We start from the raw sequence: 26,500 nt of genomic DNA on the forward strand, positions 1-26,500 counted from the left end.
CCCAAGGTCAAGGTCACAAGATCACGAACTTAGAAAATTGCGAATTGTGTTTTTAGGGGGTAGTCAATTTCAATTTGCATCTTCTCCGAGGGGGTTTGTCGAATCTGGCAGGGGTTTTGGCATTTGGTTAGCCCAATGGCACCTGCATAGCCCCACAGAGCTCGATTTTTCATTTTCGTCCCAAGGTCAAGGTCAAGGTCACAAGGTCACGAACTCAGAAAATTGCGAATTTTGACATAAAATCATACGACCGCCCAAACTTTGAGAGCTAGGATGACAATATTTTTTATGCATAATCTTGAGATCATTCCCCACCTAAAGCCTTGAAACCATTTTGCTCTATCTCGAACACCTTGCCCGTGGCGCCCCTTCAAGTTTGTTTTTACGCTGATTTCATCAAAGTATGGATAATCCGAGGAGTGCGAAATGCCATATAGCCTATATGACGTTATATTGTTCCTGGAATGTTCCAGAGGAAGTTTTGCACCAAAGGTCATAATCCTTGACCTTTGACCTTTAAAGTTCCCAAAGGTCAAATTTTCAAAGTTGTGGGAATCGAACCGGGTTTTCGACCTTCTTCGACGAACTAACTCCAATAAGCTATAGCACGTATCCTGTTTCCATATTTTAATGTCCACAACATTGTTTTCTGACCTTTAAAGGTTATGCAAAGGTCAAATTTTGAAAGTTGTTGAACGAAACCGGGTTTTCGACATTTTGCAGCGAATAACCTGTCACTCGTACCACATCATGTTGATCATTTTTATAACTTGGTCAAACATTGTCACATTGTCTCATCCTTGACTTCTGAAACAATCTACATCGTCAAATACCGCTCGTGAACCATCGTCGTCTTCAGACTTGTCTTTATCAATAATCTCACTGACTCTCTGGAAAATCCTCTTTATCTCTTTGCTGAAGACTCCACTCTCTGCCGCGTCATCTGCTGAAGACAGACAGGCAGGCATCAACCTCTTCCCTCTCCTCAGACCTTGACAAAAATCACAAACTGGTGAAACACAATTTTGCTTTTGTATCCGTAATGTCCACCCTTTGCATTTTCCTTTACACCTCATCATTACCTGCATCCCTTGCTTGTCCGTCTCCGTCTACTTTCGCCCTCCACCCTGCTGTTCCCTCTGTTGTCTTGCATCCTGATTTCATGTTAAATTGCTCTTCCCTGAGCCTAGACCACGTTTAAAAAAACAAACAAACAAAAAAAAACAATGCCCCGACATTTTGCGACATTTTTCAGGAACGCATCTCCTCCGAATACCAGGGTCCGACAGTATAATGGAACCTTCCTAAAATTGTGATGTGCAGTATATGTTTTGATGAATAAAATTTATTTCAAAAATTATAAAGTGCATTTCCAAAAAAATTGCAGCAGCACATTGCCCACCGAGAAGGGGACTCAACCCCACGAGTTTATACAATACTGCAGTGAGCATGAGCGTCACCTACACATTTTGTGCCAATGTTTTTGATGAATCCTATTGTTACCATCATCAAAGTAATCCCAGCACAAAAATCTTCCAGAAAAATTTAATGTATTGCGATCAGATGGTTAAATGGTCACATTTATGCTTACATGGTGGAATGTTAATCGTCTTTTGAAGATTATATAAGAGATTGCTGTCCAATGCATTAAGATTGCTAAAATGACCAGATGGAAATAAAGACTGTGAAAAGAAAAAGGACTTTGGGGAATGGTGTAAAGTTTCATGAGCCAAATCTCACTGACGGATTAATTTAAGTGAAATACAGTGTTCACATGGAGTGAAGGATACTGTGGAGACGGTGATAACTTTGCTGCAGCGATAAAAGGATTCCATTAACAAAACCCAGCAGCACTATTTCACTTGTACGTACTCTTGGACCCTGCTATTTGCGGATAGGATATTCGCGGACCATACATATTCGTGGTTGAGAAAATGTGACCTGCTTCTACATCGATGTCCCTGTGCATCACATATTCACACTTTTTCTTTTTCGTTTTCACGGTTTTTCGTGGGATTTTGGATTTTCCCTGATGAATGACGAACCACAAGGAACCTATCTCCCCTTTTCCCATTGAAACAATGCCCCAACATTTGCGGATTCGACATTCCCGGCGAATAGCGGGGTCCGAGAGTATTAACCACTCGACATTCCCTTTATCATTCTTGTACACAATAACATGCATGTACAAGGGACAAAAAAAAATTGTTTATTAGGTATCCGTAATGAATAACATCTGCTTTTGCTTTTTTTTAATGTCCATTTTAATGTCATATTGCAGTATTTTTAAACCACCTCCTGTAACTACCCCATCCTCATGCAAACCCATCTACATACAATGTAAACTATAACTGCACAATGCACTCAGTAGAGCACACACCTCCACCAGGCTGAACAATTCACGTTTTGTATTCCACTGAAAGGCCGAATCTGGATCCAGACCTTCACCAAAATCAAATTGGCTTGTTCTTGTTACCTAACCAAATCATCCTCATAGTTTTGTCACAACTCAATGAAATATCATGCTACATATCATTTTTGGCCCAATCTCTAAATAGTGAAGAATCTCTTTAAAAATATATTTTATAATTCTCGTATCCGGATCTTCAACAAAAATCGAATCAATGTGTCCTTGTCACACACCCGACCTGTCCACCACATTTCGTCTGAATCCATCCACAAACTTTAGAGAAATCCTGCTCACATACAAACAAACAGAGACAGACAGACAGAGGTGAAAACATCTTTGGTGGTGGAGGTAACAAACATCCAAAAAGGCAAAGATTTCACTGCCTCTCCGCCCTTTTTTTATTTCCTGGGTATGAAATTACGTGCATGGCAGCCGGGACCATATTTGGATCAAGGGGCTATAAAGAGCAGAAAAGAGGTTTGAAATTCTGCGAATAAAAACAAGGCCAGAAAGGGACAATCATTTGAAGTCTGAAAAGTCACCCCACCCGAGACATTTGGGAACATTCCACATTTGGTTACACTGCTTTGTGCCTGTAACCTGAGATCGCCTTGACCCCTTCCATTTCAATAAAAAGAAACTTAAACAAGTCAGAAGTTTGTGAAGCTTTTTTTATGACCGAGTGCAGTGAAGCTTTGCCCATAGGCAGAAAAGGGAGGATGCTTGAATTCAAATCCCGACACAAGAAATGCAATGCCGGTGAATAAGATGGCATGTAGAGAATGGGACAAGTTATTAGGATACATGCAATTGCCACGGCTGGATAGACATGAGCAACAAAATAAAATGGTGAAATGGAGATTGTAGAGGAAAAGGAGATTCATAACCGTAGATTCCGCACAAGTCATGCAGATGCGGCAAGCGTGGTTGACATGGAGTGTATAAATCGTTCCCTAGTGCCTTAAACCTTTGTAGCTATGCGAAGGTAATATTAAATGATCCCCGACTCCATTGTAGGGAGTGTTTTAGAGCCCTCCAAAAATATATGTATAAAAAAAATTGATTTCTTCAAAATGCCAACAGGATTAGAACAGCACCGGGTGATATCGGGTACCCCTGCTAGTATTCCATAAAAGTCAAAAGTGCAAGGGAGTTTATGAAACCGCCTATTTCTCATGATATTTGTTGTTTACGTATACATATACGTCGGCTCAACGCTGTGCCTCACAAACTCATTACAACGGCATCTTCTTGCTGCATGGAAGAGGCGTAAACACTGACAACTGCTTGACAGCGTCAACAATAGATGTTTCGCACGGATGAACTGAAGAAATTTTCAGAAATTAAACACAACAATAACGTTGTATGCAAAAGTGGTGCCGCAATTCGGATTGTAGTGTGAGTGCATGCATGGCGGGGATGCTGTAACAATCAGCACTTGGCTATCATACGAGCGATATTGATTACGATCCCACTCGCCCGATGGACTAATGCCATTGAACGTTAGCGCAACTCGACAGTCAAAAGCTGTACCTTCATTATCTGCACAATTCTTAAAGTACATAACGTGCAACACTGTTCATCACATCAATTATGTAGAACAGGAGATTGGGCCTACAAGCATTCCCTTCTGAACCCCTGACCCATGGCAAAGGGAAGCCAGGTTCAAATCCCATAATTATACAATACAAATACGTGTTTGTCTATTGTTTACTGACACCCTTAAAATTCATATAAAATCAAATGAGATCTTCCAAGGTCTTTGTTCTGCATTTGATTTATGTACAAGCTCCTCCGTGAAGGATCAATAAAAATAAAATACAAGTATTTCACTGCAATTCAACAATGTTCAATTATTTGATAAGGACAGCTCTTTCAAAGTATATGTGGGAACAATAGATCTTATTTTCCACAAAGCCAAATGTTAATATTTTTTTCTCTCTTAAGAAAAGTGAAGAAGGGGGGAATTTCTATTTTATCATTATCGATCATCATCCACAATGTGCCATGCTCCATACAGAGCCTAGGAGCTGCCAGAGCACTCCCTTGGCAACGGTTAGATTCCTGGAGGGGTGTCCACTCTGTCAGAGGATACTCGGCTGCGGGTGCAGGAATCTGCAAAATTTTCAGGGTGATACGAGTTTCATCACCTTTCCTGTGTGAAAGACAATCTGGGATCTTTAACGTCCATCAACGACTGGTGCTGGTAGAGGGTCCTCAGGCTTAACGTCCCATTGATAGATGACGAACACATTGATGTATCGCCGGATAAGCTAAACATCACAATGACAGTTTATAGCTGCATCGAGATTCAAACACAGTCTTGGCAGCTCAAAGGTGAGTGTGCATGTACCTTCAACCTACCGTGCCATCCCAGTTCAATTATACAGTGACTGACCGTATTAAAATGTCAAGTGAAAATTAGTTCAACAGATTTAAAATGCATAATCCTTTCTCAGGTCTTCTGAGAGTATCAACTTCCTCTCTCTGCTATCTACTTGATAACTATTTCTCTCTTTATAAATCATACCCCAAACAGCAATGGTACACATTAACTAAATTAGAACGGCACTCAGGAGAGCGCATACTTCCGCCAGGCTGACCAATTAAGGTTTTGGATCCCACTGACAGGCTGGATCTGGACATAAACCAAAATCTAATCGGCTTGTTCTTGTCACCTAACCAACTCATCTACCAAGTTTTGTCATAAGCCGTCCACAACTTTTTGAATTATCATGCTATGTATCGTTTTTGGCCTTATCTCCCAATGGTGAAGAATCACTTTTTAAAATTCTAAAATCTGTATTTTCACCACACTAACATCAATTTGTCCTCATCACACACACAACCAGTCCAACAAGTTTCATCTGAATCCATTCATAACTTTTTGATATATCCTGCGAACAAACACACAAACAAGAAGGCGTCAAGCGGTAGCCTGACAGAAATGATGAAAATCATGCAAATGACGTCACTGTCACCTTGACCTTTGACCTATATAGCCACAAAAACATTGACAGCCTCAATTTTGTCCTTCGGAATCCTCTGGTAAAGTTTGACAAAGATAGATGAAAGCGTTTGCGAGTTATCGCACTCACAGCCATACATACATACATGCATACATACATACATACATACATACATACATACGAGACAGACCGAAATACGACAAAAATTTTCAATTTCCGTCATAACAGATAGACAGACAGGGGTGAAAACATAACCTCCTTCCACCTTTGGTGGCAGAGGTAACAGGTAAATTATTGAGCAAATAAAAACACAAAAATACCAAGAGTAAAGCCTTGTAGAAAAACTGTACATCAGAGCTGCTCAATGCATTGTGAGAGGTGATGGAACACCTTAAGGCCCGGTCACACCTTGACGTTTTAGCCAACGTATGCCGATTTTTGAATTTTTTTTCTAAAACGCTGGCACACGTTGAATACGTTATGGGTAAGTTTTGATAACATTGAGAGCACGCTGGCATACGTCGTAGTACGTTGCCATACGTCGTTGTACGTTGGCTTTAAACGTTGTACTTTTTGGTTGTCCTCAAATTTTTTCATGCTTGAAATTTCACGACGTATGCCGGCGTATGACTCACACATTCCGCTACGCTGGCCACAAGTTGTAGGCACGGTCTGCGATCGTTGACAGACGTCAACACATGCTACTTGTAAGTTAATCATAAGTTGAGACACGCCGAGGTAATGTTTAGCGTACCCGAAACTTATTTCTAACCTATGATCAACGTGTTGTTGGCACGTTACGCGATCGTTGCCACACGTCGACAGACGTTACTTTTAAGTTACTCATAGGCTGAAAGACGTCGGTATAATGGATCGTCCTTGCGTCAGCGTCCACGGCCACGGCCAGGACACTTATTTGCAGCATTCTTCGAACTTTTCTTCGGCATGACGAGGATGTTCACACTTCGATGTCTAGCTTGGCTATGATTCCAATTGTCCATCGGCAGCGTCTATTTAAAATAGTCGAGTTTGAGCGTTTTAACACGTTCAGAAGAAACGCTTCAAATTTCCAAACCCCAGCGTCAAAAAAAAAACAAACAAAAAAAAAACAAAGGCGAGTGACAGCAATTTAAATCGTTCATTGTAAACAATGAAACTAGCTGAGTGGTACCGTTTAAAAGTCGTTGAGTGTAAAAAAAATCCAATTGTTGAGCGCAAGCATCTACTTTCAATAGTGGGGTTTGAGCGATTTGGCACGTTCAATAGAAACGATTAAAATTTCCAAACCTCAGCGTCAAAAAACAAAGGCGAGTGACAGCAATTTAAATCGTTCATTGTAAACAATGAAACTAGCTGAGTGGTACCGTTTAAAAGTCGTTGAGTGTAAAAAAATTCAAATTGGTGAGCGCAAGCGTCTACTTTCAATAGTGGAGATGCAGCCATTTAAATCGTTGAGTGGCAGCCTATGAACCTACCCGTGGACACGCGGACGCAAGGACGATCCATCATAACCCACACCCTCCCCCTCACACCCACCTACTACTGCCAACATGAACAAACTACTACTAATACTAATACTAATACTGATACTGATACTGTTACTGCTGACATGGACATCGACTCAAAAAGGAACTCGAAAACACTGTTGGGTTCCCCTTTTATGAACACCATTTTTATATACCAATTCCCAAAACCGCTGGGAACACGTCTTTATATGGCAGTTGTAAGCTAGAAACACATTCATTTTTTTTTTTGTCGACCGGAAGACGTCATTGGAATACGTCTACATACGTCGATGTGTGTTGGGACTACGTAAAGAATTGGTTCAAAGCACGTCAAACATAAGTTAGAAATAAGTTTCGCGTAAAAAAGACATTACCGCGACGTGTTTCGACTTATGAGTAGCTTATAAGTAGCCTTTGTGGACGTGTGTAAGCGTCCGCATATCGTGTGTAAAACTTATCCCCATCGCATGCGAACGTGTGTCATACGCCGAGTACGTCGTAAAATTTTGAAGATGTTCAAAATTTCTTGACGTACTCTACTTACTACGACTTATGATAGCATATTTAGCGTTCTACTCGCGCATACCAAACTTACCCATACCGTATTCGACGTGCCCCAACGTTTTAGACACACTTTTTGTTACGTCGGCATACGCTGGCAAGATCGCCAAGGTGTGACCGCGATGTTGACACTTCCATTTCTACGGCAGTTATGATTCGAATCGTTGTGCGTCAGCCTTTTAATAGGCTACGTCACGACATCGTCGGCGATGCGTGCAACGCGCTATGCCTGAGTTAGACTATCGTTGGGCATCGGTTGTGTAGGCCGACAACAGGTTCAGCATTCGTTGGTATAAGTTATCTATAACACAACGGAACGTTCTGTGTAGTTACCAATGCGTTATACATAAGACCAAGTCGCTATGAATACGTCCGAATCTTTAAAAAAAAACATCAAAAGTTCAACGTAAGCCAGCGTTTTACATAAATTTTAACACGTTGCCATCGCTGGCTAAAACGTCAAGGTGTGACCGGGCCTTTACCACTTGTGCTGAAAACCTCAACCAAAAAACAAGACTTCTCAAGCCCCCAATTAGGATCCAAAGTTGTCCTCTCCAAATCGAGTATCTTTCGTGTGGAAGCACAATTTTGTTTACAGTATTCTCACCAAATATGCTGTCTTGACTTGCATTTCTCATCAGATCATCACAAAGGCGTAGCAAATGTAGAAATATCAGAATGGCAACATTTCGTTGAGACCACAAAAAGCAGCCAACTTGGCAGACACTCCCTTGAGCAATAAGTCGACAATTAAAATGATAACCCGATTGGGAAGCAGTATGGTGATGGAATAACAGTGATTCCTGAAAACAAAGATGATTCCTCATGTCATACTATTGTCAAAAAATAATAAACTCTTTCCAGAGTCTCAGGATGAGTCGAGATAAGTTTCAAGGTAACACACAATCCTAGAAAGGGTATCACTCTGACACAGGATGCTTGATTGAGAGTGCAGGAATTTGTAATGTGTTCGGGGTACCCGCAAAAACTCACCTACTATTCTTAAAAGGCACAATCAGATATCGAACGTCGGCCAACGCCCCGTGCTTGGAAACAGGTCCCCAGGCTTAAGGTCTATCTGAGGGGCAGTGTAAAAAAATTAATGTGTTGCCCTGCATGCCAAACACCAGTGCAGCAGTTTATAACTTGGTTGAGAGTCAAACCCAGCCTTGACAGCTCAACTCAAAGGTGATTGTAAACACCTCTAGTTTACCCCTGCTTTTCAGTTTCTGTGCAGGATAGTTTCTGTCATACTGTCAACATGGTCCTGAACATGCTTGGTCATACATATCACATCATATGCTCCCAATCCATGTGGAGCTTCTTCAGTCTTCCAAAAACATGCAGAACTAGAAGGGCACTCGGTTGAGCGCACACCTCCGTATGGATGCAGATTCGGATCTTCACCAAAATCGAATCAATTCGTCCTTGTCACACACCCAACGTGTCACCAAATTTCATCTGAATTCATCCACAAATTTTTGAGAGATCCTGCACAAAAACAAAACAGACAAGCAAACAGACAGACAGGGGTGAAAACATAACCTCCTTCCACCTTCGGTGGCCTTGGTAATTATAGTACTGTCAGACCCCGACATTCACGGGGGATACGTTCCTCAAAAATCCTGTGAAAAACCGTGAATATGGCCACGAAAAACCATGAACACATGAAGCACAGGGCTGCAAATGTCGAAGGAGGTCAGAAAAACTGCAAATACAATCATTAAAAAACACATGAAAAAACAAATAACACGAATACCCCACCAAAAACGCGAAAAAAAGCAATGAATACACCCACGGAAAACAAAAAAACATCGAATATGCAGGCAAAAAAACTGCGAAAAAGCGAACAAAAACCACAAATATGCAAAGCATGGGGCCGCGAATGTAGCAGCAGGTCACATTTTGTGAACCGCGAATGTCGGGGTCCGATAGCATCCGGATTAGGATCTTCACTAAATCAAATCAATTCATCCTCGTCACGCACCCAACCTCTCCACAAAATTTCATCGGAATCCGTCCACAACTTTTTGAGATATCCTGTAAACAAACAAACAAGACAGACAGACAGAGAGACAAGGGTGAAAACATAACCTCCGTCAATCTTTGGTGGGCGGAGGTAATAAGTAAATTAAAAACAAAACAAAAAGCTTTCAAAAGGAGTGTCTTAACTATTTTACAGCTATGGTTTTTCAAAATTAAATAAACAAATCGCAAGCAAGGATTGATGAAGGTCCAGCGCATCTTTTCAAAAAAACAAAACAAACCACATCAGTTCTGTTGGATTGGGAATTCCTACCAGGTACATTATGGAATGAATATCATCACACAGAATTGTACAGTACATCAAATTTTGCAAACACATTGAAGAAGATCACAACACAAGTGCACGGCGTAATGCAAATTATGACTTCCATTGATGACATGTTTGCATTGGGTGAGTGAGACGTTTGTACCTTCACCGGCCACTCATTCATATATATTACTAAAACGCTCATCTTGTATGTATGTATGTATGTATGTATGTATGTATGTATGTATGTATGTATGTATGTATGTTCCCGAAATACAGCCAAAACAGTACACGATAGCGCAAAAATTTTTGGCCCACCTGACTCACCATTCTCCTGCGGTGTGCAGTATCAAGTTTTGCTCAAATCGGGCAACAAAAAAAAATATTTAAAAATCAATTCCCGATTCAGTCAAGTACTCTTCGGGAGAATTTGGTAGAATACAAACAACCTCAGCAGTATAGTTCACTGGAGCTATCTTTTGTTTTTTCTTGGAATTTTTTTTTTTTCATCAACCGCTGTCACAATGGGAACCCAACAGGTTCACGGGTCGTCTGGTTACAAAAATTTGCCTTCTACGTGTGTGTGTGTGTGTGTGTGTGTGTGTGTGTGTGTGTGTGTGTGTGTGTGTGTGTGTGTGTGTGTGTGTGTCATATATATATATATATATATATATATATATATATATATATATATATATATATATATATATATATTGTTGCAACCACGAGACACCAGTTTGTCATTCAGGAGGATTAATCCCCGGTTGTCCTCGGAAGAGCCGGACATGGGGCCACCGCTCACAATTAACGTTGTGGTATGGTGGATTGTTTTAGAACCACGAACGCCACCCAGTTAACCACGAGTTCCAGTGTCCACCATCTAATTATTCAGTTTAACTCGAAGTCACGTGGTTACCTGAACGGGAAGCGTGCCCTCGGCAAAGCACCAATCTTATCTTGATTAGTCTTACTTAGGGCGGCCGAGCGTTTTAACTGCTGGTGCATGCCAACTATTTTTGGTCAAATCTGTGGTAATTACCTCCGAGTCTATCGAGGTTCAGACAATGCTAGACCAATGGAAGAAAAGGACAAACACGGACAGGTTGGAAATCAACAAATGATTTATTAATAAGAAAATAAGTAAATAAAAATAACTTTTTATTTTCTGAGGTAAATAAGTGAATAAAATCCAAAGCAATCGAAATGAATAATTAATTAATCAGGCAAAATCAATCAAAATGACAGGAAAGAGACAGAGAGCAGATGCTTATCGGGGGTTGACTTACTTACAACTAAACACAGACAAGGGTACCCAGCAGATCATTCGGGGAGGGGAGAAGAGTCGTCTCACTCACCCGAGAGAAGTCGTCCCTCGAGTGAAAACGCCCTGAAATATGTGTGTGTGCGTGTCTTGTCCGTCGCCAGCACCCAGCTTTGCCGTGCACCCACTCGCCAACAGTCTTGAACGCCAGTCATCATCTAGGAGGCACCGAGATCGTCTGTCACGGGTTTAGACCCTGGTGCTGCGACACGGGCAGCTCCTCACACTTCACCAAACTGGTGACGTCCAGTGACCCACACAGTCCATTGGTGACTGACCCGTGCCTCACTCGTTGTCGGCGCTGGCCACTCCCACACTGGAACGGACGAACTGACGCCACTGACTGACAAACTTTCTCGTTGTTGGCGCCGGTCAGACACCCACACACTCACTCACTCACTTGCTGAACGGACCTCCTCTTTTTATATATGTGGCCCATCTCGGCAGGTACAGAGTCCCCCCAAGCTCACCCCGCCCCACTTGCCACCGTTACCATGACAACCCGTGCTCTAGAAAAAGGGTGGGTCTCGGCATCCGTGAAAGAAATGTGTGTAAACGTTGCTGAAAAAAGAAAGGCGGGCATCGGCGTTCGTGAAAGAAATATCATGCATAAATGTGTCTGTCATAAAGAAAAAAGAAACTTCCCATAAGAGAGGGGATCTATTCTTTACCCTTCTCAACGCATCACATTAAAAATCCCAGTCAACATGGGGATAGGTCTATCCTGAACATGCATTTAAGGAAATAACTGTCTGAGGACCTGGATGTGTGGATGCATTCATCAGACCTAATTCTAAAATCTGTGACAAAATATATATACTTTTATATATGTATATGTATGTGTGTATATATATTGTTGTGGTTACCAGATTCGCAAACCACCATTCAGGTCCCTTAGGTGAGGTATCTCGGTAAGTGCATGTGTAGTTAGGCCCAAACCCGTTGTCTAGTGGGAATACATGTCATTTATGCGAGCTGCGACTCTTCAGGATAGCCGTTTTTCTTTTACTATCTTTATTTTGGACCAACCGCCATGATCACAACCACAACATCAACCACCAACCACAACGCCGCTTCACCACAACCGCCATGACCTTTACCGTCACAACTCGCCACCATCGCATCACCGTCATCTCGCGCCACTCATGGGCACCGATGCTGGACTCGTGTAGGGCGCACGTTGAACAGCGTGTGTACAAATCACGGATTTTCTGCTTCAAAACGGATCAAAATCCGACACACGCCCACTTTTTTGCCGTCCAATCGGTGAGCGAGGGGCGATTTGGCCCCACCTCCAGAACGATCGATATATGCAAATTTGTGGATCAAAAAGCCTTCACGCCCACTTTTTCTCGGGCCAATGGGGAGCGAGGTGAAAGGTCAAAGGGAGGGGGTCAAAGGCGAAGTTACGGGGGGATAAAAGGACGGTGTTCGTCAGTCAGAGGAGAGTCAGCAGAACGAGGTCGGAGAGTCAAGAAGAGGAGAGTCGGAAGCAGAGGGTCAAGACTTCGCGGGCGGTGGAGCTGCTCGTCGTGTGCGTTGGAGTCGGAACGGAGGGGACGGAGCTGTGGAAAGGCGGCGACACCAGACGAGGGGGTGCTCGCGTCGTGCAGGAAGCTGCACCCGAAGGAGGCCGACAGCGCGACCTGGCCGAGGTGGAGACGCTCGTCGCATATAATAAAGATCCTCTATACCCCGAGCATCAGCAACCCCCTCCTGTTTCCCCCCGCGCTGAGATAGTGCGACCAAGGGGGCCCCGTTCCCACCCCCTGCCAGGCACTGTCCACGAGGCCCGCGGGTTGCGGGGCCATCGCCGCTCCGCGTCTCATCACCAGACGGGTAGGCCCGACCCGGTCTCGGCCCCAGGCCTACCTCATTCTTGGGGGATTTCTTTTCCTTGGTTTTGGGTATGTGTTGTCGGCGCCGTCTGTGAAGTAGAATTGTATAAGTGTTGCCGTGTGCTCGGTAGTCGGTATTAGCTCTGCACTGTGTTTTCACTTTTATGTTTGCTTTTTGTGTAAATGGAATTGTGTTTTCTTTTTTTTGAGTGCATTAGGTGGAATTGTATTTGTGTGCTTTCCGTTCGTCGCGAATAAATGTGCTTTATTGTTGAACTGTTCTCCCGCTTCGCTTCGTCTTTTCCTCCATTGAATCCCCACCTTGCTTCACGTAAAGGGTTGGTAGTGGGCTGAATACGCCCGATAATTAATCGAACCGTCGAGGTCGACGATAACACCGCTCGGTTATTCTGATAGTACGGAACGGGTCGCTTAAGTGGCCCGTGTCCGAAGTCGACCTGCGGCGAGGTGCGATCGCCCGGTCTACCCTCCGCGTGGGTACTTAGGTAGTTCGAATTTGGCGAGCAACCCTATCCCACGCGGGGGCTGATTGGCTCGATCGCGGTGAGACCGAAAGGTCCACCCGTGACTGGTTCCCGGCGTTAGTCCGAGAGGGTCACGACTGGATTGTCCGTCCGGTGGGCGACGTGCCGCGATTCGAGTTACGTGGCCGTCGCACGCCGGCGGGCGCGAAGACCGCAACACTGGTGTCAGGTCGTGCGATACAAATTCATCGCCCTCCTCACGGCACTGGTAACGGAGAACAGGAAAACGGGCTGTCCTGTCTCCGGCTAAATTCACGGGAATCGGTCCAGGGGTGAGAGAAGCGACCCCCGATTCCCTCCAAATTACGAGCGAGCGAAATTAACCCTTCACGAGAAGCAAGATGGCGTCTCAAGGCGAGCGGGAGCCGGGGGTATTAGAAATGGATGTAGAATGCGTCGGATCCATGGTCCAGGATGGAATCCCCGAGCAGGAAATGTTGATTGTGCAGGAACACGGACTCGCCCAACTGAACCCAGGGCCCGAGGTGGGTGCGGCAGCGGCCGCGGTGTATGACACCTCCCCCCCCCTCTCCACCAAGACCCTTCCCAACCCTTCCCGACACTGCTCAGCTGAGTGGATCCAAGATGGCGCAGATATGGGGCATGGTGGCGGCAATGAACAAACAAATGAATGAAGTGAAAACGACGATGGATGCGAATACACAACAAATGAACAAAAAGATGGATACAAATACAAATGAAGTGAAAACGACGATGGATGCGAATACACAGCAAATGAGAAAAGAAATGAAAGAACTACGGGGTGAGACGCAGAACATGGGCCGATGCCTGCAGGCGGGCATGAAGGCCGTGACCAGGGAGCTGGGAATGGCGACTCCACGTGTGGGAGCAAACGAGCTGGATGGGGGTGCAACGGCTGACAGGCCCGCGGTGGAGGCGGGTGAAAAAATAATTCGTGGAGCGTGTTGGGCGAGGGTCGTGACGATGACCGAAAGGGAAAAATTAAATGGGGAGACCAAAACGTGTGAGACGAGACACGAGGTGACGACAACAGAAATAATAGTTGAGACAAGGGAGGTAAAGGGTGAAGAGTTGGCAGAGACACGGGAGATGGGAACGATAGAGGGAAGACTACACGATGAAGACGGGGTAAGTGACGCGCACGCACACACGGAGGTAGTGGAGGACAATGGGGGTGAGCTCGCGGAGCGTGTAGGGACCCGGTGTGAGCAGCTGGATGGCCTCCTCCAGGAACGAGGGGAGGGAGTCTGCCCCCTTGAGGCGAGTCACGACCAGGTGAGTTCGGTCGTGCTTTGCGAGGTTGAGGGGAGGAGTGCTGTGAACGGGTGCTTGGAAAGCTTGGGGGGTGTAGAGGCCCCGGAGACCCTTGTGGGGACACGAATCCCCAGTGTGGTTGTCCCTGTGTGTGTGGTGCAAGGTGTGAGTGCGTCCCCGTGTGTGGAAGCGACCCCGTGTGTGAGTGGTGTGGTGGCGATGGTGCCGGAGTACGTGCTTCCCAGCACGCCGTGTGTGGGTGAGGCACCGTGTGTGAGTGAGGCCGTATGTGTGGATGGAACGGCCAGTGTGAGTGAAGAACCGCGGATGAGTGCCCCCGCGTGTGCGAGTGAGGCACGGTGTATGAGTGAGGCACCGCGGGTGAGTGCCCTCGCGTGTGTGGGTGAGGCACAGTGTGTGGATGAGTCACAGCGGTTGAGTGCCCTCGCGTGTGTGGGTGAGGCACCGCGGGTGAGTGCCCCCGCGCGAGTGAATGGAGCACCACGTGTGAGTAGTATGGTTTGTGTGAGTAGTGAGGCACGCGTGAGTGAACGGCCGTGTGCAAGGTCGCTGTGTGCCAGGGAGACCGTGTGTGTGAGAGAGCGGTATGAGAGGGAGATGTCGGTTGGCATGCGGGAGCACGCAGCCGCGTCTCCCCGTGTGAATGTGATGGTGTGGACTGTGTGCGTCGTGACACGCAGGTATGCGTGTGTGGAATGGCGACGGAGACGGCGACAGAGGAGAGAAAGCCGAGTAGCGGCTGTGGTTGTTTCGAGGACCGTGCCGGGTTCACCCAGCAGTGAGCACGCGGTTCGTGCTGTGCAACGCACGAGACCACCACGTGCTCGCTTGCGAGAGTGAAGTCCCGGTCCGGAAACGCACGCGGTGGATTTGCCGATCCCGCGGACGGACAAAGTTAGGCAGGTAAATGGATTTGGACCGGACGGGTTCTCCACGCGATCGTGTGTGTTAAGCTCCAACGGGCAGAGCACATGTGTTCGCGTGGGGAACCCCTCGAGACGTGGGGCTTGTGTTTTTTATGCGCACGGTGACGCCATGGCTGCACGTGGGGTTGGAATCCGGCAGGAGGGGTATCTCTGCCGGATGGTCCCGTCCAAGGAGGGACGAGGAACACGTGCAGCTGCATGACGTCACGGGCAGGTGCAAAGTGCGCGAGCTCTGAGTTGCCGCGCAGGTGCTGCGCATGGGAAAAAAAAAGAAAAAGCAAGCCTCACTTTCGGGTGTACAGGATTCCTGGGCAAGGGGTGAAAGACCCCCTTACCTGGGCACAGGATGGAAACTAGTTAGGGGGAAGGGTTAGCTTAGTTAGACCGACTTCATGGGGCAGGGGTAAGTCCTCATGGAGTCCGTGGAATGGATTAGTTAGAGGGACTGTAGCGAGATTTAGGTTGGGAAATAAAATGGGATTATTTTGGAGACAGAGACAGACTTGTGAATGTGTAGAGGGGACGTAGCTTAGCTACGTAGTGTTAAAAGGAACGTGCTACTAGTTTAAGGGACGACGTGGGAGCACGAGTTAGTTAGGGGATGTAGTTAGAAGGATGGCAGAGTTCAGCGGTGTGTGTGTTGAAGAGTTGAGAGGTGAGTACATGATGAGTGAGTGAGGCCAGCGGGTCTGTGTGTGTGGAGTGAATGGGGAATGCATGGTGCGATGAGTGATTGGGGGGAGGAGTGACTCCCGCCCAAGGGACCCCGGGGTCAGTGTAGAGTGAGTTAGCTGGGTTAGTCAAATTGAAAAATGGAGGTCGTTTTGCTGTTGGTGGGAAAGTAGGCTCGAGACCCATTTGGAGGGGTGCAGGAGCCCTGTTGACGGGCTTGGGAGCGTGGCTGCGAAAGGTGAGTATCGCTGAGTGGGTACCCCGGGCACCAGGCTAGTCGGCCGTGGTAGGCCATGGGCCCATGGGGGCCGGGATAGAGTAGTGGGCACGGGTGCGCCTGCTTGGTGCGGGGGCCCGGGCGCCATTAGCCGCGTGGGCAGTGTTGTGGGCACGGGTGACCCTCGGAAAGGGGCCGGGAGGCCGGCCTGCCACGTGTGCGTTTCAGGGGAGGTGCCATGGGGGGCACTCCCGGTGTTAGGGAGCTGGTAGGCTCGGAGGCAGTGTGTAGTGCCCGGGGTGCCATAGCGGGGAGATTCGGCAGAGGGTCGTGCCTGCCAAAGGGAGCCACGTGTCCCAGCCAGGAGACCGTGTGGAGGGCACGGAGAGAAAATTGGGGGCGAGGCCCGAAATTGTGAGGACACCAACACAGGCGGACGGGGAATGTGGGGTGTTAGAACGAATAGTTTAAGCGAGAGGCGGTTGTTGAAGGCGCGGGGTAGTTTAAGTGTTAATGGTTAGGGTAGATTAGGAGATGTACCCTCCGCACCATCCATCCCCTCGCTGTCGTTGTGGGCCGCTGGACCCACTTGGTGTTAAGATCGCCGAACTCTGGGAGGCCATTCTGAGGCTTCGTTGGGCCTCGACACAGGGACGCTAGTCTCCCTTATTCCCCTCCGGGAAGGGAACGTAGGGGGTTGGGAGTAGGCTAGGTGACAGGATAGGTTAGCCGAACAAGGACGATAAAGGGGGTTAGGGGACGATTTATAGTGGGGAAGTAAAAATAAAAACAACAAAAAAATAAGTTGGGGCTAAATTGGTTTTTCACAAATTAAGGGAGTGGGTATGTACAGTGACAGGCAAAGGCGATAGGTTGGGAGGGAGACAGGTAGGTAGGTCCGAGCCCGCCTTCCGAGTGGCCAGCACCACCGCACTCCCTCCACCAACCTCCACTGAACGGCAAAGGCTGGCCAACTTCATCGGCTGGCCGTGTTTTGCTGCAAGGCAGAGGCCGGCAAACTTCATCGGCAGTTGTTGTTGTGCTGCAAGGCCTGTACCGGCCAGTTCATCTGCCGGCTGTGTTTGCCTGCAACGGTCTTCTTCTGCGGGCTGTGTTTGCCTGCAGCGGCCTTCTTCTGCGGGCTGTGTTTGCCTGCTCACCTTTGCCATGCCATGCCCACTGCCCACGTTCACCAGCCCCGTTCAATTTTTGCTTTGCCCCCCCTGTTCATTTCCATGTGCGCCAGGATCCGCAAAGCAACAGTTTGCAAGCTGCGAGAACTGCCCTGTTGGCAGCTACAACACGGGCCTGCAGTGGCGGCCCGTGCACCGTGTTTGCGTCCATCCATTCATGCATCCATTCGTTGTGCTCATTGCGTGTGCCACTTGAGCTGGCACGGAGACTGCGTTTGTGCAGCCCATGCACCGTTGTGGTTCACTGAGTTCGATTCAAACCATCCATCCATCCATTCGTTGTGCTCATTGTGTGTGCCACTTGAGCTGGCACGGAGACTGCGTTGTGCGGCCCATGCACCGTTGTGGTTCACTGCGTTCAGTTCAAAAGGGAAGGCCTTGGACTGCGTGTGAGCAGCCAGCCACGTTCCCTGTCACCTGCATTGTTTGAGCCAGAGACTGCATGCGGGCAGCCTGGCTCCCTGCTAACTGCTTTCTTTTTGCAGAGTTCAATGATCCTGGGCCATGGTTTAGTGTAAAATTTGTAAGTTAAGGTTAAGATGTACTGTACATATGAGTGCGCCCCCGGCATGTTTGTCTTAGCGCCGGCAATTTTATTTAAGTCGTCCGTGTGAGTGAGTTTGTTTAGATAGTTACGCAGCCCTTAGGTTATTTATTTTTGGGGACACGAATACCATGAATGTCGCACTCGAGGGATCCGTAGGTAAAATGTACTAGGGAAAACTACACATGATGGCACACGAAAATTTGACGACTCGGGACAGAGTCTGTAAAAAGGAAGGGGGTAGTGTTGTGGTTACCAGATTCGCAAACCACCATTCAGGTCCCTTAGGTGAGGTATCTCGGTAAGTGCATGTGTAGTTAGGCCCAAACCCGTTGTCTAGTGGGAATACATGTCATTTATGCGAGCTGCGACTCTTCAGGATAGCCGTTTTTCTTTTACTATCTTTATTTTGGACCAACCGCCATGATCACAACCACAACATCAACCACCAACCACAACGCCGCTTCACCACAACCGCCATGACCTTTACCGTCACAACTGCCACCATCGCATCACCGTCATCTCGCGCCACTCATGGGCACCGATGCTGGACTCGTGTAGGGCGCACGTTGAACAGCGTGTACAAAATCACGGATTTTCTGCTTCAAAAACGGATCAAAAACGACACACGCCCACTTTTTTGCCGTCCAATCGGTGAGCGAGGGGCGATTTGGCCCCACCTCCAGAACGATCGATATATGCAAATTTGTGGATCAAAAAGCCTTCACGCCCACTTTTCTCGGGCCAATGGGGAGCGAGGTGAAAGGTCAAAGGGAGGGGGTCAAGGCGAAGTTACGGGGGATAAAAGGACGGTGTTCGTGGGTCAGAGGAGAGTCAGCAGAACGAGGTCGGAGAGACAAGAAGAGGAGAGTCGGAAGCAGAGGGTCAAGACATAGCGGGAGGTGGAGCGGCTCGTCGTGTGCGTTGGAGTCGGAACGGAGGGACGGAGCTGTGGAAAGGCGGCGACACCAGACGAGGGGTGCTCGCGTCGTGCAGGAAGCTGCACCCGAAGGAGGCCGACAGCGCGACCTGGCCGAGGTGGAGACGCTCGTCGCATATAATAAAGATCCTCTATACCCGAGCATCAGCAACCCCCTCCTGTTTCCCCCGCGCTGAGATAGTGCGACCAAGGGGCCCCCCGTTCCCACCCCCTGCCAGGCACTGTCCACGAGGCCCGCGGGTTGCGGGGGGCCATCGCCGCTCCGCGTCTCATCACCAGACGGGTAGGCCCGACCCGGTCTCGGCCCCAGGCCTACCTCATTCTTGGGGATTTCTTTTCCTTGGTTTTGGGTATGTGTTGTCGGCGCTGTCTGTGAAGTAGAATTGTATAAGTGTTGCCGTGTGCTCGGTAGTCGGTATTAGCTCTGCACTGTGTTTTCACTTTTATGTTTGCTTTTGTGTAAATGGAATTGTGTTTTCTTTTTTTGTGTGCATTTGGTGGAATTGTATTTGTGTGCTTTCCGTTCGTCGCGAATAAATGTGCTTTATTGTTGAACTGTTCTCCGCTCGCTTCGTCTTTTCCTCCATTGAATCCCCACCTTGCTTCACGTAAAGGGTTGGTAGTGGGCTGAATACGCCCGATAATTAATCGAACCGTCGAGGTCGACGATAACACCGCTCGGTTATTCTGATAGTACGGGAACGGGTCGCTTAAGTGGCCCGTGTCCGAAGCCTGCGGCGAGTGCGATCGCCCGGTCTACCCTCCGCGTGGGTACTTAGGTAGGTCGGGAATTTGGCGAGCAACCCTATCCCACGCGGGGGCTGATTGGCTCGATCGCGGTGAGACCGAAAGGTCCACCCGTGACTGGTTCCCGGCGTTAGTCCGAGAGGGTCACGACTGGATTGTCCGTCCGGTGGGCGACGTGCCGCGATTCGAGTTACGTGGCCGTCGCACGCCGGCGGGCGCGAAGACCGCAACAATTTTTATATATATATATATATATATATATATATATATATATATATATATATATATATATATATATATATATATATATATACCGTATATCCTGGTGTTGACTTAGTGATTAGGGTGGCAGGCTTGGGATCTTAGGGTTTGGAGTTCAAGCTCCGTTGGCTGCAGAATTAACACCAGGTGGGGTTGACTCAGCCTGTCATCCTTCCGAGGTTGGCGAAATGAGTACCAGTGAACTGGTAATTGGAGCATTGCATCAGTGGTGCCCCCATACTCAGTAGCAGTGGCGATGCACCGTTGATCATAACCAGTTGAAAGCATGAAATGTCGGGAATCAAACCAATTGCATTTAATTACTTATATTCCAGGTACAGAATGGGAATTAATACGCGAAGCTTCTCCAGTCTCCACGGGATTAAACTGAATGCAAGTCGTCGCACGATCCTATACGAACTTATACAGGAAATGAGGTTTCTTTCCAGTTTTCTGAGCCAGTTTCTTTCAGGCATTTCAAAGTGCATCTCAAACCATTGTAGGAGATGCTCAGCTTCTCTATTATTTTCAGTATTCAGTGTTCAGTATTTCAAGTATTCAGCCTCCCTCCCCCCCTTCCAAAGTTTTCACATTTTGATGCCGCCTGAGCTTATTTCATTATGCTTTCGAATCAACTTAATATATGGAATCTTCACAGACTACTCCAAAGTGATAAAGTTAAAAAAAAACAGATAAAATGTGAATAAGTTAGAATAACAGAGAAAATCAGATGATTCTCAGTTGCGGAAGTATTCAAACCCTTTGCCTAATTGACCCGAAATCACTTCAGGAGCAAATTGTATGTTTGGAAGGTTACAAAATAAGTATAATAGGTATCACCTGTATGGAATGGGAGGTTTAACTTCAAAGTTAATCTCCCCCACTTATTGAAGGAGTTTTAAGGTGCAACTCACTTGGTAAACCAACAAGGAAAACATGAAGACCAAGGAGCTTTCCAAAGAAGTCAAACATAAAGTGGTGGAGAAGCACCATTCAGGAGAGGGTTACAAGAAGATTTCAAAGTCACTCATGATCCCTTTGAGTACGGTGAAATCCATCATTAAGAAGTGGAAGATGTATCATATCACCCAGCCTCTACCCAGATCAGGTCACCCATCCAAACTCAGCAGCTGGACAAGCAGGAAACTGGTTTGGGGTGTCACTGCAAATCCAACAACAACTTTAAAAGGTTTTCAAGGCTCTATGTCTGAGATGGGGGTCAGTGTTCAATCAATCAACAACATTAATTTCCCATCTATGAGGTGGCCTCTATGATCAGGTGGCAAAAAAGAAGCCATTACTGAAAAAGACACATCTAAAAGCTTGTATGGAGTTTGCGAAAAAGCATCTCAATGATACTGCAGGCATGTGGAGAAACATTTTATGGTCAGACGAGACAAAAATTGAATTTTTTGGTCTAAATTCAGTGTTACGTCTGGCGCAACCCTAACACTGCACATCACCCAGTCAACACCATCCCTACTGTCAAGCATTGGGGTGGCGGCATCATGTTATGAGGGTACTTTTCATTAGCTGGGACTGGCAAGCTTGTCACGATATAAGGGACAATGGACGGTGCAAAGTACAAGAGAATCATTGAGGAAAACCTGCTTAAGTCCGCCATGAATATAAAACTGGGTTGGAGATTCACATTTCAGCAGGAGAATGATCCAAAGCATAAAGGTAAAGCCACACTGGAGTGGCTGAATAAGAAGGAAATAAATGTTCTTGAGTGGCCCAGTCAAAGTCCTGACTTGAACCCAATTGAACAATTACGGTAAGACTTGAGATTGCAGTCCATCAACGATCCCAATCAAACTTGGCAGAACGAGATAAATTTTCACATGAAGAATGGACAAATATTTCAGCATCTCACTGTGCAAAGCTAGTAGAGACCTACCCACAAAGACTCATAGCAGTCATTGCTGCAAAAGGTGCTTCTACCAAGTACTGACTTAAGCGGTTGAATACAACCAGTGAATTTTGATTTTTATGTGTTTATTGAAAGTACTCCTGAACTGTAACAATAACAATAACAGTGTTTACTTTGATCTCTTCAGTTATGACTTTAAAAGTTCATTTGGAAAAATCACGAGTTTCTTCATAATTCATCTCAATCTGGCTTTATTGGTAGGTGTGAATACTTTTGCAGGTGACTGTATCAATATTAATAAATGCCAATGTGTGTGTGTGTCAATGTGTCTCCCCCATTACTCCAAAACCATGAAACCTATCAGCCTGAAACTTTGCATGCATACGAAGAAAACTCCAAGGAAGTGCAAGAGTAAAAATTGGTGTTTGGGTTAATTAAAACACCCCTTTTGAAGATAATTAATGGCCTTATTTAATTGTATCCTACTCAGGCGATTCTCGGCCACCTCGCAAATTTTTTTTCACTTTCCTCATCTCAAATGCCTGTTCATCATCGCTATGAATCGGTGTATACATCACTTTTGTAAGGACTACAGTTTTCAAATTATGAGCTTGGAGCATTGTATGATACACTTTTCATGCATTAATTTATATGATACGATTTTCCACAATATACTCTCACGGACTAATTAAAGTATATCATCAAAATATTATTTCGGTTTTGCAGATCGGATATCATCTGGACGAAATAAGTGTCAAAATCTGTTGTGAAATCTGATAATTTAAGAAATAATAAGTCTTATACCTAAGCCGATATACCTATTTACTTTAAGCAAGCAAGGCGATGTTCCCTTCTCCGAGTGTATCACTACGAGTGTGAAATATCATTATTTATCATTAAGGAAATACACTACGAGTGTAGGATGGGAGGAATCATAGATACACAAGAAAATGTGAAATTTCTAAATCATTAAACTTGTCTTTTTCTCCTTTTTGGAGAATTATATTTGGAGAGTGAAAAAAAAAATTAGGAACGTGCCAAAATTAACTAGCTTCATTGAGCTGTATGATTTAATGCATTCACTGCTCAACCTTGCGCCCTGTCCCCCCAGAGGGACTGCCTATCCATAGCGTCTGCCAGATCTGTGTCCATATTCTCGGAGGTTTTGCAAGGTGCTCTACAGGGAATCAAAGCAAATTTGGTTTAAAAAAAAACAACAGTCGTTTTAAAAAAAAGATGAGAACGCTTGTGCGGACCCCGAACTAATGGACCACGTGATGTGTGCACAGACGAGGAGGCAAGATGGCGGATTATTTGCAATGTATATTTCACGGGCGATTGAACTTTGTGATGTCTCCAGGGTTGTTCTGCATAAAGCAGCAACTCTTTTGTGGATAGTCATTTTTTTTTTAACGAATTCATTTTCTTGCATTAACTATTGCATGCGTGGTGAAGACAAACTTTAAAATTCAAGGTATCCTTTATGTTATGCAGAAAGCCTGGCCAACTGTTTCTTATCAACCACTTAATTGGAGTGCTTGCATGAGTGCTAAAGCCACTTGTTGAGCGCCCATTGTTGATAGCGGTATAACGCGATGACATTCTGAGTGAACCGTTCACTCACTGCGGACGCTTTTGCCCAACATGTAATTCAGAGCGAGTGGTTCATGCTCGGTCGACCTGAACGAGTGTTCCGTGCCCCATCGCCCTGAACGAGTGGTTTGTGTTCCATCGCCCTGAACGAGTGGTCCGTTCTCAGTCACCCTGAGCGAGTGGTTAATTCTCCGTTACCCTGAGCGAGTTGTTGTGAAATAACACCCGATTTCCGAGCCGTATCAACGTGTTTTCTAAATTACCAAGCCAAGTTTTTTTCCACCCGTCACACGCAGCTGTTTATGAAGATTAATGTTTGTGAACATATCCCTGAAATGTCTATATAAATGCAGCGTTGTTTTTGGGTGAAAGCTACTCATGGATTTTGGATTGTTGCCGATATCAGCCAAGTGTGTGTGTGTGTGTGTGTGTGTGTGTGTGTGTGTGTGTGTGTGTGTGTGTGTGTGTGTGTGTGTGTGTGTGTGTGTGTGTGTGTGTGTGTGTGTGTGTGTGTGTGTGTGTGTGTGTGTGTGTGTGTGTGTGAGTGCGTGTGCGTGTGCGTGTGCGTGTATATATATATATATATATATATATATATATATATATATATATATATATATATATATATATATATATATATATATATATATATAGATATATATATATATATATATATATATATTAGATACTTGGAAGGGGGATCCAAAGCGAGATTATGGGTAAAAATAGTATGGACCGTGTGTTTGAGGTGATTCGGTCCAGTCTCCAGGGGACTACGATGAGTGGAATAAGATAGTGGAGACAGCAAATTATGTACAAATAAATACATCAATAAATAAATAAACGTTTGTGTTGGCAGTGGAGATGGTAAAGTGTTGACAATTGAGTAAATAATTGAAGATGGAATGTAGGTAGTACAATAGTAAAAGGTGTATAAATAAATGCAGTCGTCAGCACGCTCCTGTAAGACCTCAAACAGGGAAACAAGGAGGCCATTTGGTCCATCATTGCTGTGTTGCACTCTCGAGTTATTGTTTGCTTCTGCTGTACACATGAATTTTCTTGATGTTTCAATAAAGTCTAAATAACCCTATCTTGATTGGGTGAACCCAATGCGCATGCATGCATACATACATACATACATACGTACATCGATTGGTGAACACAGGGATAATAAAAGCGATGTGCACGGTTGCATCAACATAATCAACTAAAATGATTCAAAATTGACGGCCCGCATTGCCTCGTAATCAACATAACTGTGTGTTGACACCATAGAAATATACAAAATAAAAATCTCCAGTTTTAATAATAACACCACTCATTCCTTTCACCAGTGTCACGATGGCTGAGCCTTTTATGGAATGTGTGTATGAGCATCTTCGCCATCATTAATCATCACATAAAAGGAGCAGGGTACAATAGCAATAAAGCATTCGAAATGCCCAAATGAACATCCAGTCATAAACACTCTCCATAACACTACAAAACCATTGGACTAGGTAGAATTTATCGTTTGGCCAATTTCATGTCCACAGAAGAGAGACGGGAAGAGAGAAGAGAAGAAGAGAAGAAGAGAATCAAACAATGACACAAGGGATAAAGGCCACTCACTACCAAACATCAGCACCCAAAAGGGTGGTATCCGGCAGTCGTAGGGATCTGTAAAATTGAAAGCACGAACCAGTCTAAAAATGGTTCAACATCAATAGCAAGATGAGCAATACAGACAAAGCCAGCAACGAGCTACAGAGATGGCAATTCATCAATATGTGTGATCATGAGATCTTCAAAGTTTTCCATCGCAGACCCACAATCAAAAAGGGACAGTGTGCACAATACCAAGAGCGCAGGATGTGGTACATCGACACCGCGATTGCAAGATGTGGTACATCAACACCACTCCAAAAAGATGTAGTGCATCAATATCACTCGTGTAGGATGGGGTGCATGAACACCACGAGTGCAGGATGGGAGGAATCAATATCAGTCGTGTAGGATGGGGTGTATAAACACCACCAGTGTAGGATGGGGTGTATAAACACCACAAGTGTAGGATGGGGTGTATAAACACCACTAGTGCAGGATGGGAGGAATCAATATCACTCGTGTAGGATGGGGTGTATGAACACCACCAGTGTAGGATGGGGTGTATAAACACCACCACTGTAGGATGGGGTGTATAAACACCACTAGTGCAGGATGGGAGGAATCAATATCACTCGTGTAGGATGGGGTGTATGAACACCACCAGTGTAGGATGGGGTGTATAAACACCACAAGTGTAGGATAGGGTGTATAAACACCACAAGTGTAGGATAGGGTGTATAAACACCACAAGTGTAGGATAGGGTGTATAAACACCACAAGTGTAGGATAGGGTGTATAAACACCACAAGTGTAGGATAGGGTGTATAAACACCACTAGTGTAGGGTGGGGTGTATAAACACCACAAGTGTAGGATAGGGTGTATAAACACCACAAGTGTAGGATAGGGTGTATAAACACCACAAGTGTAGGATAGGGTGTATAAACACCACAAGTGTAGGATAGGGTGTATAAACACCACAAGTGTAGGATAGGGTGTATAAACACCACAAGTGTAGGATAGGGTGTATAAACACCACAAGTGTAGGATAGGGTGTATAAACACCACAAGTGTAGGATAGGGTGTATAAACACCACAAGTGTAGGATAGGGTGTATAAACACCACAAGTGTAGGATAGGGTGTATAAACACCACAAGTGTAGGATAGGGTGTATAAACACCACAAGTGTAGGATAGGGTGTATAAACACCACCAGTGTAGGATGGGTGTATAAACACCACAAGTG

At 45.7% G+C, this 26,500-nt stretch overlaps 1 protein-coding gene across 3 annotated transcripts in view; it reads right to left on the reverse strand.

Annotated features, from left to right (window-relative positions):
• Nucleotides 1-26,500, reverse strand: part of ACVR2A (activin A receptor type 2A) — a 285,612-nt gene that overhangs the window by 175,142 nt on the left and 83,970 nt on the right. The window contains exon 2 of one of the 3 annotated variants that reach the window (XM_085874380.1): nucleotides 11,094-11,217. The exons of the other annotated variants lie outside the window; for them this stretch is intronic. Coding sequence (XP_085730506.1) covers nucleotides 11,094-11,217 — 124 coding nt within the window. The remainder of the gene's footprint in view (nucleotides 1-11,093; nucleotides 11,218-26,500) is intronic. 3 annotated transcript variants of the gene reach the window in all.

Source organism: Eptatretus burgeri, chromosome 3 (genome assembly GCF_056783735.1).
Source record: "Eptatretus burgeri isolate ZD-2024b chromosome 3, Ebu_testis_v1, whole genome shotgun sequence".
Taxonomy (NCBI): Eukaryota; Metazoa; Chordata; class Myxini; order Myxiniformes; family Myxinidae; genus Eptatretus; species Eptatretus burgeri.